At 47.9% G+C, this 19,551-nt stretch overlaps 1 protein-coding gene across 2 annotated transcripts; it reads right to left on the minus strand.

The window, feature by feature from the left end:
• Nucleotides 1–328: 328 nt before the first annotated feature.
• Nucleotides 329–17,820, minus strand: DYNLT5 (dynein light chain Tctex-type family member 5). 2 transcript variants are annotated; one of them, XM_083168010.1, is made up of 6 exons: nt 17,629–17,820; nt 12,133–12,214; nt 7,332–7,482; nt 6,097–6,188; nt 4,179–4,303; nt 329–2,671 (listed from the first exon to the last, which is right to left on the minus strand). In XM_083168010.1, exons 3-6 carry the CDS (start codon nt 7,451–7,453, stop codon nt 2,468–2,470), a joined length of 543 nt encoding a protein of 180 aa, XP_083024136.1. In that variant the 5' UTR covers nt 7,454–7,482; nt 12,133–12,214; nt 17,629–17,820; the 3' UTR covers nt 329–2,467. The 2 variants fall into 2 exon arrangements, with proteins under 2 accessions (XP_083024136.1, XP_083024135.1); XM_083168009.1 differs by lacking the exon at nt 12,133–12,214.
• Between the last annotated feature and the right edge of the window lie 1,731 nt (nt 17,821–19,551).

The following is a 19,551-nucleotide window of genomic DNA, read 5'->3' on the forward strand; positions in this document are numbered from 1 at the left end:
AACTCACCCAAATCTAATTCTCTCTGCACATGTTACATATGCCCCCTGCAGTGCACATGGTTTTGTCCATCTAAGAAGGATTTTGTCAGAAAGAATGAACTAGAATAAACCCCTATGTCCTCATGCTGGTCGTTATGTGTTATATAATATAGATACATGGATGAACGTTCTACTGAAGATGGGATGTTGTCCAGAGCAACCAGATTCTACTTCTTATTTATTCAGCAACTTCTAGAAGATAATAAGTAGAATCTGGTTGCCCGTAGCAACATCCCAATATCTTAGTAACTTGACCCCACAGAGTGTGATTTCCAAGCAGGCAGCGAGACGCACTGAATCCGCACAGATCGCTTTATTGCTGTCAGGATGATCCATAAACATTATAAATACATTTGCTTATAAGGCAAAGCTCACAGAACTCGGCATCCGGATGGCTGACAGACAGTCCATAGGTCGACACCAAAGGACGACATTGACAAAAGTTTGACATGCTTTAGGTGGACACGGACAAAAGCTTGACATTGCAATAGTCGACATGAGTTTTCATGTTTTTTCCCATATTTTGGGGATTTTCCATTAGGGAAGCCAATCCCAGGGCATTTTTTCAATCCCGGGATTCGGGATTGAAAAATGCTCACTGTTCCCAACTAATTCCTCCCCCCCCCCCCCAATCCTTCCCATCACCCCTGCCCTGCACTGTCACTTACACAGCACCAGTGACAGGCAGCATGACCTTCTCCGGTCCTCACAGCATGCGACACAGCGAGCGGGTATCTGGGAGCGGCACAGGCACAGCAACCGGGTGGCTGGGTGACCAAATACAATAGACAGAAGAATAAGCATCATGCCGGCAGCTGGGCTGCGCAGCGTGACCCTTGACATCACGTCGCGCTGCGCCGTGCACAGCCGCCGCAGCAGCAGCACCTTGGGGGTCAGTACTAGCAGCCGGGCAGCACATCTGAGCCATGTAAGGTGCTCAGCGCTGCCCGGCTTTTAAAGAAGAAGTGTATTCTGCATGCCCGCAGTAATCCCCGAATCCCGGGATTGAGCGCTTCATTCCCGGGATTGAAATCCCGCCTATTTTAGGCCAAAATCCTGGGATCCCACCGATCCCGATCCCGGGATTGGCCTCCCTACTTTCCATGCTTTACCATCCACATGAACATCCACCTTGAAAAATTAATGAAGACCTTTTCCATGTCGACCTGTTGTCAATGTCGACTATTGACCGTCTACCTATACGTTGTCTGTGAGCTAATCCACAACCACAAAACTCTCTCCAGTCCATGACACATGATCAGCAGGCGTAAATCAATCAGAAATCCCAGCACAAGACCCACTACGTACTCTCCACTGGGAGTTCCAGGCGATAGGAGGGGGGCTGCCACCGTCACTTCCCTGCTATATGTCACCATATCTGATGCCATTCACACTGACGTCACTGGTAAAAGTCCCAGCGGGACTCCTAAGCTCCGTGGGTAACGGGTACAGCGCTTCCCTGGTTCTACTAGACATTGTTTGGAGAAACTTTTTTTCACGCACACAGATTACATTGATGTATGATTTTTTTATCTGTACGACATCAAAGTACTTTGGAAATTAAATTAGCATACGCCATTTAACGTTCATCGCGCGGTCATTTCCAATGCGGTTGTGTTGGCTGGTTGTTTCTGTTTACAGCTTACACACAGGGGGTTATTTTGGTTCACTCTGTCCGACAAATTCATTCTTAGATGGACAAAACCATGTGCACTGCAGGGGGGCAGATGTAACATGTGCAGAGAGAATTAGATTTGGGGGAGTTATTTTGTTTCTGTGCAGGGTAAATACTGACTGCTTTATTTTTACACTGCAATATAGATCTCACTTTGAAGAAAAACCCCACCCAAATCGAACTCTCTCTGCACAAGTAACATCTGCCCCACCTGCAGTGCACATGGTTTGTCCATCTAAGAAGGAATTTGTCAGAAAGAGTGAACCAAAAGTAACCCACGCGGTCACACGGGATAACAGTGGTTCCTAACCTCGGTCCTCAAATACCCCCAAGAGTTCACGTTTTCCAGGCCACCTGCAGATTTTTACATGACGTGATTTTTATGTGACACACGGAGCAGCGGCTGGGTGACTTGAAAATCCGTACCTGTTGTGGGTACTTGAGAATGGAGGTTGGGAGCCACTGGTTTAGAGGGTAAATGCAGGTTGCTATATTTTATCAGTGCCCATAGACCCAAACGCCGATAGATTATTCTAATGGAAGTGACTTTATGCAACCATACACCGCTAATCTGCAGAGATTACTTCCAAATACATTATTAGTTTCCCTTCCTCTAGAACGTTACACAATAAATATCCTTGCCCACAGAGCCAGTGTTCAGAAGGTGGACTACAAGTCTAAGGATGCCAGGCAGGGGAACCCAGGACGGAGATCCACAGCCACTGGAGAGCCGCAGGCCCCGACCACAGTACGCTACTCATAATACACCGCGTAGACATTGGCCAGAGCAAACAGGGAGCTGTTCTTGAAGCTGTAGGATGAGAAGGTGTCATTGGCGGGGTCCCAGATACACCGGCTGCCGACGCGCATGCTCTGATCGTTCAGCTGTCCGATGTAGATGAGCACAATAATCTTATACCTCGGGATCATCAGGTCCTTGACTCTGGCTTTAATTACCTGTAACATACACAAATGCAATGACCGCGGGTAAACGAGAATATTTCAGGCAGTTTGGTTGTAAAATGAAAAACTGGGGTGGGACCTACATAGGGAGAGGCTCCCTTTACTCTGCCAGCAGGGGGAATATGTACAGTATATACCTATATATACAGAGTATATAGCAGTGCTGATCTGTAGCGGCTGTCTCTTGCCTTCATGTCACTGCTAATTGCCTGCCCAGTGATTGGTGGATGCAAACTCCCAGCTTCCAGCAACCAATCAGGCTGCATGGAGATCGAAAACAAATAAACAGTCTCCCACCAATCATCACCAGCTTTGTTTCTGTCTCGACCGGCGGAGGCTGCTTGCAATGTTAAGAGGTCGTCTGCATTGGATAGACATGAACTAGGTCGACAAGCATTAGATCAACACCACTAGGTCGACATGACTAAAGGTTGACATGCAGGAAAGTCGACATGACTGAAGGTCGACATGGGTTAAGTCGACACAAGCATTAAGTCGACAATCAAAAGGTCGACATGGGGTTTTTCACCTTTTCCCCCCCAGATGTCGACATAGTGGACATGGACACTGAAATGTAGCACGGCGTCCCCTCGCATGGCTCGCTGCACTCGGCACATTATTTTATTCTCCCACCACGCCCTAATGGACGGTAGGGCATGAAATACCGCCTGTGGGCACATGTCGGCTCAAAAAAAAAAAGTGGAAAACCCCATGTCGACCTTTTGACTGTTGACCTTCCCCATGTCAACCTAATGCTTGTGTCGACCTAATGACCATGTCAACCTTCCTGCATGTCGACCTATTGGTGTCAACCTAATGCATGTAGACCTAGTGACCGTATCCCGCTGTATCAGCGTTGGAATGCCAGCATTAAAACCGTGACAATCAACACGTCAACACCAAAAGGTCAACACGCCCAGGTCAATATGAGGTTTTTTCTCCCCATTTCTTGGACTTCTTTATGCTTTACGGTTCTCACTTAGAATCCACATAGATGGTAAAGTGTCCCAAACATGGAGAGCAAAACGCTACACTAATTGGGAGTCTACATGTTCAGGCGTCGACAGTAACACCCAAAGTAGCCTCAAAAACTCATGTTGACTTTTTCATGCGGCAACTTTTTCTCAGTGTGGACCTAGTGCATGTCAACCTTTTGTCAGTCGACCTAGGGCATGTCGACTTTTTGTCAATGTCAAATTAGGACAAGCTCGGCCAAACTGTGGCCCTCGAGCTGTTGTGAAACTACACATCAAAGCATGCCTTGCCATACTTTAAGCATTGCGTAATAGCAAAACTATGGCAAAGCATGATGGGACTTGTAGTTTCACAACAGCTGGAGGGCCATAGTTTGACCATGCCTGACCTAGGGCATGTCGACTCTGGTGTCGACCTATTGACAGTCTCCCTAGACACCATCTGTCAGCAGATCGCTAAATATTTAAGGTTAAAAACGATTTCTATGGGGTAAATGCGAGAAGCATCATTGGAGACCAGCGGCTACCTCGGAGATTGTCTTTGTCATCTGTCTGCATAACTCCGCCTCGTACTTCTCTTCCTGAAGATAACTTGTCAGGACGTCCTTTAAAATATTATTGACCGTAGCCACAGGGAACCTCCGGGATGGACCTACATCAGAATATCATTATCTGTTACTTATCATATCATAAAATATTAAAAGAAAAAAAAGGTACTTGTTTCCTAGCACGGCCACAAATCTTGGCCATCGGGGGTAATTTTAGTGGCCTGCGACGCGACCGACGCGATGCCCCCGATTTTTCCATTGAAATGCATTGAAAACAGTGAAAAATCGGGTCGGTCGCGTCGTGTGCGCCTAAAAATGCTTAAATGGTCCACCCGCGATGGCCGCGATTTCCCCATAGGGAACAATGTTAAATGCCTCAATTTACCCGCGATGACCACGATTTCCCATAGGAAACAATGTTAAATGGGTCAATTTACCCAAATCATCATAGGGAAGAATGGTAAATGGGCCAAAAAGCCCAAAAAACCCCCCTGACCAGTGAAATGTCCCCCCAAAAGTAGTTCACGCCACCCCGCGATGAACGTGAACCCGAAGCGTGGCGAGCGCAGCGAGTCCGCGAAGGGCGGCGGTACGCGTCCTCCGACCTTTTCATACCCCCACTATCCACTAGGGCGTGGAGCTGAGAATAGAATAGTGTGGCGAGCGCAGCGAGCCACCGAGCCCGAAGTGTGGCGAGCGCAGCGAGCCCCGCGAGGGGACGCGGATACCTTCACAGGTAAACGCGTCCCTTCGCGGGCTTCACAGGTATCCGCGTCCCCTCGCGGGGCTCGCTGCGCTCGCCACGCTTCGGGCGCGGTGGCTCGCTGCGCTCGCCACACTATTCTATTCTCAACTCCACGCCCTAGTGGATAGTAGGGGTATGAAAAGGTCGGAGGACGCGTACCGCCGCCCCTCGCGGGCTCGCTGCGCTCGCCACGCTTCGGGTTCTCGTTGATCACGTGGTGGCGTAAACTACTTTTGGGGGGACATTTCAATGTTCAGGGGTGTTTTTGGCCCATTTACCATTGTTCCTATGATAATTTGGGTAAATTGAGCCATTTCACATTGTTTCCTATGGGAAATCGTGGTCATCGCGGGTAAATTAAGGCATTTAACATTGTTCTCTATGGGGAAATCGCGGGCATCGCTTCTGGCCCATCGCACCCAATTTTTTTGCGCATGCGATGCCCGCGATGGCCCCGATTTTACCCCCGATGACCGCGATTATGATCGTTGTGGCCGTGCTAGGAAACAAGTACCGAAAAAAAAGTTCAAACTATTAAAAGTTGACACACTGCAGTTATAAATCATATAACATATGTTGTAAAATAACTACCGAAACGGACATCTCTGCTCAATTCAATTACAGGAGAGGAAACGTCGGGAGACGGACGTTTTTCGAGATTTATCCCAACGTTTCTATTAGGTCATCTTATCGGGGATAATAAAATAGGAAGAGCGAATTAATTAGCCACGAGAAAACTTTTTGGCAAATTGAATCCCCCCTTACTGTAGTGTTGAATAACTAGTAATATATAAAATTGGAATTTTGCCTGAAATCTCCTGTTGATAACTCAAACAACCACTCTGTTGCTGCCATTTGATAGGTAAACCATTCGCATCATGTAAATTGTGGATTAAATATGGTTTTCATTGATACAGATGGAAGATCAGGGATTCAGAACATACCTGTCAAATGTAAGCAACAGAGTGTGTTTCCATTATCAAGAGGGAATTTTAGGCAAAAGTCCAGTAACCATTAATGGTGATTATACGCTAAACTCAACTCGAAAATGTGGGAAAGTTAAGTTTAATGTTGTAGTTTATATTTTTACCCACATGCGACCAATTCATTTTATTACGTTGAATTCTGTAATGACCCCATTATGTACAATACCTAGTTGGTAGGTGTTATCCAACTGCACCGCTGGGCGGGGAATATCGTCATGATGCCCGGGCTCGTCAATGTAGGATACCGTACTCATAGAGCTATCAGAGAAACCAAAAACAGGTTGGCAGTGTGAGAGTAAACATACTGGTAAAGCAAAGTGTTTTCCGTGTTACTGCCGACATCGCTGTAGTACTGTATCTTGCATTATATCCTGCTTGGTGTATATACTGTAATGGATATAAATTTAAGCCTGGTATAACACGTGCTGCTTTTATCAAGCGAAAGATCTAGAACCTTGATTGGCATAATTGTATGCCAACTTTTTAGCCGGAAATTTGTGGGCACTAGGAGACAGATGCTAGATATATAGATATAAAAGTGCCGGCTTGTGTACGATATTCTGCAAGGCATGACTTAAATCTGGAGAGGAGTGATGTCACTTGTAACGAACAAGTGTGCCCTCATTCACTGCGCCAAGCAGCCCGACTCTCCGCGTTAGTTCTTGGGTCAATTGGCTGCACCAGACGTCTCTCCCGATCCACGTGAGAGTCGTATTCGCATAAATCAAACAACTGGAAGCAACAAAACGATTGTTGTGATCGCCATCAATGACGATAGTACAAAAGCCATCGATGGCAGCAAACTATGTTATTGATAACCATAGATGGTTTTTAATTATCGGTGGTCATCCAATATCTATGACTGGCCCTTGGGCCAATCAAAACCTAGGGGCGGGGCTTCATGGGAGTCTAGGTTGGAGCTATGCTCCGAGTCCCAGCACCTTCAGGGAAAAAAAAGCAAAAAAAAATGATTCAAGTTATGCTGTGCCATCGATGGAGGGGAACCATCTGTTACTCCCCATCGATGACAAAATGATTCTACATCAGCCGCCATAAACCATTGCTAATTATAAATCAACAATGGTCGATGGCCATCCCTATGTATAGGTGTATTTACTAAGCCTTGGAGAGAGATGAAGGGAACAGAGGTAAAGTAGCAGCACATTGCCCTCTAACTGTCATTTTTCGAACTGTTTGTAACTTGACAGTTAGGAGCTGACCGGCTGGTACTTTATCTCTGGAAAACCTCAAGCTAAGGCTGTTAATAGACCCCATAGCGTAGCATAACTAGTTGTTTGAGAACACACCTGTATGTCCTATGTATAAATTATAACTCCCCCCCCCCCCCCCCTTTGCAGGCCTGCACCCCCCCAAGTCCTCACCCCCCCTCCCCGGACATACTCTTTGGAGTCTCTGGGTTTGCTGATGCTGCCTCGCGGTTTGATCTCATGGCTACTGAGAGACGACACGCTCCCTCTCTTCTTCAGCAGGCGGGCTGCCTTATCTTTCGCTGCGTCGGACATTCCTAGGAATAGGTGATGTCGGGAGATATCTGGAAAACATGAGCTGCAAATTGAATAAACACTGTATAATAAATTGTCAGGTACAGAGTAAATGTCTGAGGTTACCAGAAGATAGGATTCGGGGCATCCCGCGGTATTGATAAGACCCAATACAAGGATCAGGGAGAGGCCATATTGCAGCGGAACGGGCCGATAGCAGGAAAACCTGTCATGCAGCGTACATGCGGGCAGCCCCCAGTACAGCTGGACAGATATCAGGATTACCATACCTGCGCTAACCAAGATGTCGACAACTGTTTTGTAAGGTAAATCTATGACTAATCCCCAAACCTTACCCGGACTTCGACAGTTTGACAATGTCGACATTAAATACAGCAATACTCTGGTTATGTAGACAGCTATCAACATTTATGACACTAACAACATAACGTGCATGTTGACACTGTCAATGCTGACACACTGAACGCACAACCCTGCTTTACTCATTCCCATAAACCTGTGTCTGAATCATGCTTTTAAACTACAACTCCCAGCATTCACGGCAGGATTGCTGCCATCTGTACATTTACAATGCAATAAAGTTTTTATGTACGATTTGAGCCTGTATGAGGTCCCGGAAAGAGGGCCTGCGCACCTCTAAGTACTTTATACCTGGGGTGCGAGGATAACAAAGCAGTGTTACTTACCTGCAGCATCACGAAAAGGCTGCAATAATGGGAATCAGCCAAACCAGTGACGGCCCCCACAGGTGGGGGAAGGGGGGGCACAAGAGACGCGTTGGGCTGCAGTACATTCCAAGCACGAGAGACAATTTTACTGTGACACTGCCCCAACCGGACTGTCCCGCTACCCCAGGGCAGAGCAACACCAATGACACTGGTATCTTAGCTACCCAACAGCGAGACATGCCATACTCTGTCACACTCTATGTAAGCACGTGCAGTATTATGTTCTAGGCCCTAGGCAGCTGAGCTTTGGTCATGTCCTCGATTTGTACGCAGGTGTAAAGGAAATAAAACAAGAAATAGAAAAACATTATATTGTTAGTATTATGTATATAAATGTATATACACTCGGGGTCAAGGGGGATTCTGGTTCCCTGAAATGTCCATCACGTATACTATCCTGTACAGCATCCTCAGCCCCAATACACCCACGCTACAGTGCCGCTATCCGCCCACACTACAGTGCCCCATGCACCCATGCTACAGTGCCCCTATAAACCCACGCTACAGTGCCCCTATACACCCACGCTACAGTGCCCCTATACACCCACGCTACAGTGCCCCTATACACCCACGCTACAGTGCCCCTATACACCCACGCTACAGTGCCCCAATACACCCACGCTACAGTGCCCCAATACACCCACGCTACAGTGCCCCTATACACCCACGCTACAGTGCCCCTATACACCCACGCTACAGTGCCCCTATACACCCACGCTACAATGCCCCTATACACCCACGCTACAGTGCACTATACACCCACGCTACAGTGCCCTATACACCCACGGTACAATGCTCCTATACACCCATGCTACAGTGCCCCTATAAACCCACGCTACAGTGCCCCTATACACCCACGCTACAGTGCCCCTATACACCCACGCTACAGTGCCCCTATACACCCACGGTACAATGCCCCTATACACCCATGCTACAGTGCCCCTATACACCCACGCTACAGTGCCCCTATACACCCACGCTACAGTGCCCCGATACACCCACGCTACAGTGCCCTATACACCCACGCTACAATGCCCCTATACACCCACGGTACAGTGCTCCAATACACCCATGCTACAGTGCCGCTATACACCCACGCTACAGTGCCCCAATACACCCATGCTACAGTGCCGCTATACACCCACGCTACAGTGCCCTATACACCCACGCTACAGTGCCCCAATACACCCACGCTACAGTGCCGCTATACACCCACGCTACAGTGCCCCAATACACCCATGCTACAGTGCCGCTATACACCCACGCTACAGTGCCGCTATACACCCACGCTACAGTGCCCTATACACCCACGGTACAATGCAGCTATACGCCCACGCTGCAGTGCCCCTATACACCCACGCTACAGTGCCCCGATACACCCACGCTACAGTGCCCTATACACCCACGCTACAATGCCCCTATACACCCACGGTACAGTGCTCCAATACACCCATGCTACAGTGCCGCTATACACCCACGCTACAGTGCCCCAATACACCCATGCTACAGTGCCGCTATACACCCACGCTACAGTGCCCTATACACCCACGCTACAGTGCCCCAATACACCCACGCTACAGTGCCGCTATACACCCACGCTACAGTGCCCCAATACACCCATGCTACAGTGCCGCTATACACCCACGCTACAGTGCCGCTATACACCCACGCTACAGTGCCCTATACACCCACGGTACAATGCAGCTATACGCCCACGCTGCAGTGCAGCTATACGCCCACGCTACAGTGCTCCAATACACCCACGGTACAGTGCTCTATACACCAACACTACAGTGCCCTATACACCCACATTACAGTGCCCCTATACACCCACGCTACAGTGCCCTATACACCCACACTACAGTGCCCCAATACACCCATGCTACAGTGCCCTATACACCCACACTACAGTACTATATGTACACAATGTACCTGCTATCAGTGGGCCATGTAATAGAATCATTGTCTGGATCAAAGTTTTTATTAATAAAACTGAAACCCTGACACAGTGGTTGGATAGATATAACCGCTGCTGGCCCGTCATCAGTTATATTACAGCTATAGCTTCCGACATACACTGTGTGACTACACACCTGGATGATATGCACACATTAGGTGAGGCTATACACACTACACACAGTGATATTATATACACTTCACACAACAGACACTGCTATACATACTACACACCGCGATATCACAGCTCTGCATGTAATCCCACCACATATAACTGCACAGCACACAGCAGCAGCGGCTATAGCACGGCATGACACTGCAGGGACAGTTACACACTACACACAGTGATATTATACACACTACACACAGTGATAGTATACACACTACACATAGTGATAGTATACACACTACACACAGTGATAATATACACACAATACACGCAGCGATAGTATACACACTACACACAGCGATAGTATACACACTACACACAGTGATAGTATACACACACTACACACAGTGATAGTATATACACTTCACACAGTGATAGTATACACACACACACTACACACAGATATAGTATATACACTTCACACAGTGATAGTATACACACACTACACACAGTGATAGTATACACACTTCACACAGTGATAGTATACACACACTACACACAGTGATAGTATACACACTACACACAGCGATAGTATACACACTACACACAGCAATAGTATACATACTTCACACAGTGATAGTATACACACACTACACACAGATATAGTATACACACTACACACAGTGATAGTATACACACACTATACACAGTGATAGTATACACACACTACACACAGCGATAGTATACACACTACACACAGCGATAGAATACACACTACACACAGCGATAGTATATACACTTCACACAGTGATAGTATACACACACTACACACAGATATAGTATATACACTTCACACAGTGATAGTATACACACACTACACACAGTGATAGTATACACACACTACACACAGTGATAGTATACACACTTCACACAGTGATAGTATACACACACTACACACAGTGATAGTATACACACTACACACAGCGATAGTATACACACTACACACAGCAATAGTATACACACTACACACAGCAATAGTATACACACTACACACAGCAATAGTATACACACTACACACAGTGATAGTATATACACTTCACACAGTGATAGTATACACACACTACACACAGATATAGTATACACACTACACACAATGATAGTATACACACTACACACAGAGATATCACAGCTCTGCATGTAACCACACAGCACACATGAGATGTACACACATCAGACACTGCTATACACACAACGATAGTATACACACACTACACACAGCGATAGTATACACACACTACACACAGTGATAGTATACACACTACACACCGCGATATCACAGCTCTGCATGTAACCACACAGCACACATGAGATGTACACACTTTAGACACTGCTATACACACTACACACAGCGATAGTATACACACACTACACACAGTGATAGTATACACACTACACACCGCGATATCACAGCTCTGCATGTAACCACACAGCACACATGAGATGTACACACATCAGACACTGCTATACACACTACACACAGCGATAGTATACACACACTACACACAGTGCTCGTATACACACACTACACACAGTGCTCGTGAACACACTACACACCGCGATATCACAGCTCTGCATGTAACCACACAGCACACATGAGATGTACACACATCAGACACTGCTATACACACTACACACCGCGATATCACAGCTCTGCATGTAACCACACAGCACACATGAGATGTACACACATCAGACACTGCTACACACACTACACACCGCGATATCACAGCTCTGCATGTAATCCCACCACATATAACTGCACAGCACACAGCAGCAGCGGCTATAGCACGGCAGAGACACTGCAGGGACAGTTTGCAGAACGTTACCTGCTGCAGGTGCACGGATCCAGGTCAGCGTTCTGTTGCCACCGGCAACCAAAGCCACACAGGAGGGGGGCGTTGCTTCCTTCTACAGCGGACAAATGAGAAATAGAAAGCCGGTACAGAAAGCGGTGACGTCATCGGAATCCCGCAGCTCCAGTGACTCACTCACACACAGTCAGGTCCTAGCGCCGGCCGCTGGCTGGTGACTCCTATGAGGTGGAAGTTTGGGCAAACTTTTTTGAACACAATAGGGGGAGATGTCTCAAACCTTCCGAAGAGGTCAAATGGAGATATTGCCCATAGCAACTACATCGCTATAAGGTATCTGGCACATGCTATACAAAATATAATGATTGCTGGGTGTTTGGTCGCTTTGGGCAACTTCACCACTTCCTCATAGTTTTGATACATCTCCCCCTAACCAACTGCTTCTACAGTAACTGATGGATCAGCGCATAGTGCTGCAGGGGGGAGGGGGAGAGAAGCCCCTGTGTATCAATAGTGGGGTGGCTCGGCACGTGCTCGGGGAGGGACACAGGTGAGACCCCCCCCCCCCCCCCCCTTGGGGGAGATATAGGACAGCCGGAAGAGGGGGTGGGCCCGGGTACTACCGTGGTTCTGGCTGTGTGCAGGTCCACTCTCACTGCAGCATGTCCCGAGCACCCAGCGCCGCTGACCGGCCCCGGAGGCAGAGGAGGACCCCGGAGAGGTTCTGGCATGGCCCCGCAGGCTGCACCGCTACATCCAGGAGGAGAGGCTCTGAGAGTCCCAGCCCGGCCAAGCCACCTGGAGGACGCCGGGGAGCTGCACCGAGCAGGCGGGGAAGAAGTTCGGCAAGCATCAAACGGGAAGTTACAGAGCAACCGAGCACGCAGAGGCCGACCGGGGAGACCCAGGGGCAGGATGAGCCGGGACACGCTCCCTCCCCCCCGCCAGGTAACCCTGCACCACCACCATGCAGCCTCCCCACCCCCACTGAGCATGGGGCAACAGCAGCCCAAGAGCAGGGGCACAGCCTGGTCCCTTATAGCAACCCCCCTGCTCCTTCTGCCCTCCATGCTCCAACCCAATATACCAACAATGTCCTGATCACACCGGGTTATCCAGGCCAGCAGATGAACTATTGGCCCAGCAGCCATGGGCAACAGAGCTCGTATGTATACCCATACGGTGGGTACTTGCTACACCTGCGACCCCGCGGACCCATAGTGCCGTACAGCCCGTGCATCAACATTCCTCAGACAGTGTACAGAAATCCCAGTGGGCATGGCGAGCTGGCACATGCATTATCACCATGGCCTACAACGTCGTTACCAACATCGGCCAATGTGGCTCAAACCGGCGCAGATTCTGCAACCAGGACTTCCGAAGCCAGTGCCATATCCGGCACAGTTATGGAAACCACAGCTACCCAGACTGGCACCATGCAGAGCACAGGGTTACAGCAACCATCCTCAGGGGAGACGGGCAGAACCAGGGCAAGGGAGCTTAACCGTATCGATGTAGAAAATGGCGGTGACTACACGGAGGAGAGTACCGGCTCCGATAGCTCATCGGATGAGAGCACGGACTCTGATCGCTCATCGGATTCTGCTGAAGATGATGCATACAGAGCTTTAAACAAGATGTTAAGAAAGTGGAAGTCCCACAGGAGACGGAAAAGGGCCTTAGGTCAAAGGGGAGATAGTTCTGATGAGGAATACGAGTGTAAAGTCCTGAAGAAGGCACTAAAAACGAGGAAGGCCCAGAAAAGGGCCTCAGGGGAGGAGAGTTCCGAGGATGATTCTCCGGTTAGAGTTTTGAAAAAGAGAGTTAAAAAATTGAAGGCCCGAAGGAGGAAGGAAAGTGACTCAGAACCTGCCCCAAGCCAGACACCGTTAACAAACCAAGAGAAAAATTCAGGATTCTGTGGAATGGGTTCACCGACAGGGCACCTATCAAAACGCATAAAGCGAAACATAATCAAAGGCAAATTCATTGACGTATATACACTGTCGACTACCTGGATACGGGACCGCAAGGCGGCGGAGAGCGGGTCAGGGCCTGCGGAGGGCTACAAGACTATAGACAACTGGCTGAGCGGGATGCTTGTGTATAGCATCTGCTACGGTGAAGCTTACCCTGAGATGGCTGTCAACATGCTAAAGTACATGAATTTTATTTATTCCTCATACAAAAACTATGGCGGCAATTTCTGGTGGAAATACGATGAGAAGTACAGGGAGAGCTGCCGAGGGCAAAGGCCAATTAATTTTGGGGTGAGGGATGTTTGGATGTGGGTGACGTTGGCGAGCTATAATAGGGCTGATGCTGTGGAGGAGAATGGAGCGGGGAAAGGGCGCAAGAGAAAGAGGGTGAATAAATGTTGGGCGTATAATGATGACGCACCATGCAATTGGGTCAACTGTAAGTTCAGTCACACATGTACGCTCTGCGACGGCGACCACCCAGCGATACACTGCGCCAACAGGGAGAGTGCTGAGGAGTCGGCTACAGAGTGACAGGGAGCTAGTGGGGCAAGGAGTGATGTGCGCACTCTCCCCAGGGGGGGATGAGTTTGGTGCCGAGAGCTGGTCTCTGGGCATTGTCCATCGGGGTAAGCACAACGTCCTACAAGATGGGGTGCTCTTTGTTTAAGTAATGTCTGCTGAGGCACCCCCATTTTCCTGATATGTTGAAACAAAAATGTTAATGTTCTGTTTTCTCCACCTGGTTTGGTCTGTTCTTGCCATGTTCAGGGGGTATCAGTTGGTTGCCATGTGCCCCTTGTTAAGGCTCTGCCTAGTTATTCATCAAGGGACAGTGGTATTATTCTGCGGTGTCCCTATGGGCAGATTATTAAGAATTATCACTTAAGGGCGGGATGTATTAAAATACATTGCCGCCACGATGCTAGCGCATATGTATTAACATATGCGGCTAGCATCACAGTGCTGTGACTGAGGCCCCCCGCGATACCTGTGGTGTGTGGGGTCTCCGTCGCATCCCGGTGCCTCTTCGTCCTCCCTGCAGCCCAAAGGACATCCAGCTGTGACATATGCTAGGGGGAGGAGGAGTTCATGGAGGATGAGGAGGGGGGTAGGAGTCTGAGGCTGGCAGCGATAGAAGCCCGTAGCCTTCCGCCACTCAAAGGTGGCGATGCCGCGGCGGCCAGGTATTGGTACATATGATAATGTGGTAAAATGGGTGTTTAGTACATCCCACCCTAAGAGTTTATAGAAGGTTTTCTGGGACCTCTCTGTTGGGGTGTAATGTAGTTTTTGGAAGTTGAAGGATCCGAACCTGCAACCCTTATTTTGTACTGTTATTCATTACTATGTACATTTCCTACTGATGTTTTTGTTGTTGCTTAATAAACCGGATTCTGCCAAAAATAAAAAATCTTTCTGAAAAGTGACATTTTTTGCTGTTTTTTTTTTTTTTTTTTTTTTTAATATGTATCTCCCGTTCCCCAACCTTACTCAGTAGGTAACGTGGGGTCCCCGTTACCTGTTACTCTGTAGGTAACGTGGGGTCCCCGTTACTCTGTAGGTAATGTGGGGTCCTTATTATGCAGCATGGGAAATGCAGTTCAGGTGATAACAATGCTCATTGTGCAGGTAATGCAGATTGGAGTGTACAGAGGTGGTCTTGGTCCTCAGCATGTAACAGACTGATAGCAGTTATGCATATAAGGGGTTAATTTACAACTGATCATGTTTTTCCCGATGTTTAAAGGGCAATGCATTTACAAGCAAGACACAGCGAGTAGCAGCATTGCCGTTTTAAATATTGTGACTAAGCGCCGGATCTTGGTCAAGAAACTGCTTAGACGTGTAAGCGCTGCGATAAATAAGGGGTAAGGAAAACAAGGGGTTCATATGTAAGTGTCCATTCTGCATGAACTCTGCACTTCTGTGTTTCTGGTTCTCACACTTGGGTGTGGATTTTTAGGTCGAAAGTAAATATTTTGACAACTGTTGGTCAACACACGAAAAAGGTTGACATTCATTAGGTTGACAGGAGGGGTGTTTTATGTCGAAATAGGTTGCAATGGACACCCACTTGAAATATTGAGAACAATCCTTTGCGTCGCCTGTCTGTGATCTATGATTATTGCTAACAATTCCTTAGAGCCGTCCAATCAGAGAGCAGTATTTAGGTCTCACACATAGGCGTGCGCAGCCCATTTTCTTTGGGGGTGCACCATTGAAGGGGCGTGTCCATCACCGCCTACTGGATGTGTCCATCGCTGCCTATTGGCCATTAATGCAAACTAAATAGAAGGGGACTTATTTATGTATAAGCACTTCACACTGAAATCATTACCCCCACACACATACCGGAAACAGAGTCAGTGCGCGGCGAAGACGCACTGCAAAAATTTACACTGTAATGTCCATTACACATAACGCCACACATAGTAATGCCCATCACACAAAATGCCATGCACCATGGGGCTCACACAGGAGGCCATATTTAGACAGATTCTGGGGCTGGTGCAAGTTTCAATTGGTCAGCTGAAATTGTGTCTATAGATGCACCAATTAGTACTTCAGCTCCTGTAGTCAATGCAAGTGGGTGTCTCAGCCCTTACATATAAACATACAGGTACAGTATGTATGTGTGTGTGTGATATCTATCTATAGATCACACACACACACATTGATAAGTCAACACACTCTCTTCACTGTAATTGCTGCACCCCCTCCCCCATATTACACCCTGTACAGTACATAAAGCATATTGCACAAAACACTATAGTATATTACATGCAGATTCCCCCATATTACCATATACACAGCACCCCCTCCCCCATATTACACCCTGCACAGTACACACAGCACATTGCACAAAACACTATAGTATATTACATGCAGATTCCCCCATATTACCATATACACAGCACCCCCTCCCCCATATTACACCCTGCACAGTACACACAGCACATTGCACAAAACACTATAGTATATTACATGCAGATTCCCCCATATTACACATATTTACATATACACAGCACCCCCTCCCCCATATTACACCCTGTATAGTACACACAGCACATTGCACAAAACACTATACAAAACACTATAGTATTTTACATGCAGATTCCCCCCCCCATATTACCATATACACAGCACCCCCTCCCCCATATTACACCCTGTACAGTACACACAGCACATTGCACAAAACACTATAAAAAACACTATAGTACATGCAGATTCCCCCCCCCATATTACCATATATACAGCACCCCCTCCCCCATATTACACCCTGCACAGTACACACAGCACATTGTGCAAAACACTATAGTATATTACATGCAGATTCCCCCCCATATTACACATATTTACATATACACAGCACCCCCTCCCCCATATTACACCATAATACATTACACACAGCTAATACATGCAGCACATTGCACACAACATATTCAATTATACATAGCTGCCCCATATTACACGCAGTACACACACATGATACACCAGCCCCCATTTCCTCAGTGCACACAGCACTCACCTGGCTGAGGGCTCATGTCAGGGACTTGCAGGGAACCAGCCATGTGGTGAGGGAGGGAGGCGGAGAGGCAGGAAGAGCTGCTGGTCTGTGTAACACGGAGCTGAGTGTGGGGGCGGGCCCAGCCTCAGGGAAGCCCCGACTGCAGTGCCAGATGAATGCTGCCTCGGCTAGGATCGTGGGAGGAAGGGTGACTACCTATGCGCTCTGCTCCTGATCTCAACTCAGGCAAGCAGAGCTGGCTCTGCCTGGCTGTAATCGTGCGGGGGGGTGCCCGTAATTAGGAGGTGCCTGTGCACCCCCGGCACCCCCTGTGCGCACGCCTATGGTCTCACAATATAATATTTAAAATAAGAATCTTAAAATAAGTCTATTGGGTATCTTGATGGCTTTTATTAATTTTTTTTTTTTACATTTATTTCAGCCGACAGGCAGTATTTCATGCTCTACTGTCCATGGGTCTTCAACCTGTGGCCCTCCACATGTTGTGAAACTACTTTCCTATAAGAGCATGCCAAAAAACCTCAGGGCATGCTGGGACATGTAGTTCTGCAGCACCTTCTGTGCGTGACTCCTATAATGCAGATGACACATGTATATAGGGGATAGCACAGTATGCTTCCTGTAGTCCAGCGCTCAGGGCACCTTCTGTGCGTGACTCCTATAATGCAGATGACACCTATGTATATAGGGGATAGCACAGTATGCTTCCGGTACACCAGCGCTCAGGGAACCTTCTGTGCGTGACTCCTATAATGCAGATGACACATGTATATAGGGGATAGCACAGTATGCTTCCTGTAGACCAGCGCTCAGGGCACCTTCTGTGCGTGACTCCTATAATGCAGATGACACCTATGTATATAGGGGATAGCACAGTATGCTTCCGGTACACCAGCGCTCAGGGAACCTTCTGTGCGTGACTCCTATAATGCAGATGACACCTATGTATATAGGGGATAGCACAGTATGCTTCCTGTAGACCAGCGGTCAGGGCACCTTCTGTGCGTGACTCCTATAATGCAGATGACACCTATGTATATAGGGGATAGCACAGTATGCTTCCTGTAGACCAGCGCTCAGGGCACCTTCTGTTCGTGACTCCTATAATGCAGATGACACCTATGTATATAGGGGATAGCACAGTATGCTTCCTGTAGACCAGCGCTCAGGGCATCTTCTGTGCGTGACTCCTATAATGCAGATGACACATATGTATATAGGGGATAGCACAGTATGCTTCCTGTACACCAGCGCTCAGGGAACCTTCTGTGCGTGACTCCTATAATGCAGATGACACATATGTATATAGGGGATAGCACAGTATGCTTCCTGTACACCAGCGCTCAGGGAACCTTCTGTGCGTGACTCCTATAATGCAGATGACACCTATGTATATAGGGGATAGCACAGTATGCTTCCTGTAGACCAGCGCTCAGGGAACCTTCTGTGCGTGACTCCTATAATGCAGATGACACATATGTATATAGGGGATAGCACAGTATGCTTCCTGTAGACCAGCGCTCAGGGAACCTTCTGTGCGTGACTCCTATAATGCAGATGACACATATGTATATAGGGGATAGCACAGTATGCTTCCTGTAGACCAGCGCTCAGGGAACCTTCTGTGCGTGACTCCTATAATGCAGATGACACATATGTATATAGGGGATAGCACAGTATGCTTCCTGTAGACCAGCGCTCAGGGAACCTTCTGTGCGTGACTCCTATAATGCAGATGACACATGTATATAGGGGATAGCACAGTATGCTTCCTGTACACCAGCGCTCAGGGAACCTTCTGTGCGTGACTCCTATAATGCAGATGACACATATGTATATAGGGGATAGCACAGTATGCTTCCTGTAGACCAGCGCTCAGGGAACCTTCTGTGCGTGACTCCTATAATGCAGATGACACCTATG

This window comes from Crinia signifera, unplaced genomic scaffold (assembly GCF_055691185.1).
Source record: "Crinia signifera unplaced genomic scaffold, ASM5569118v1 HAP2_SCAFFOLD_172, whole genome shotgun sequence".
NCBI classification, from domain to species: domain Eukaryota; kingdom Metazoa; phylum Chordata; class Amphibia; order Anura; family Myobatrachidae; genus Crinia; species Crinia signifera.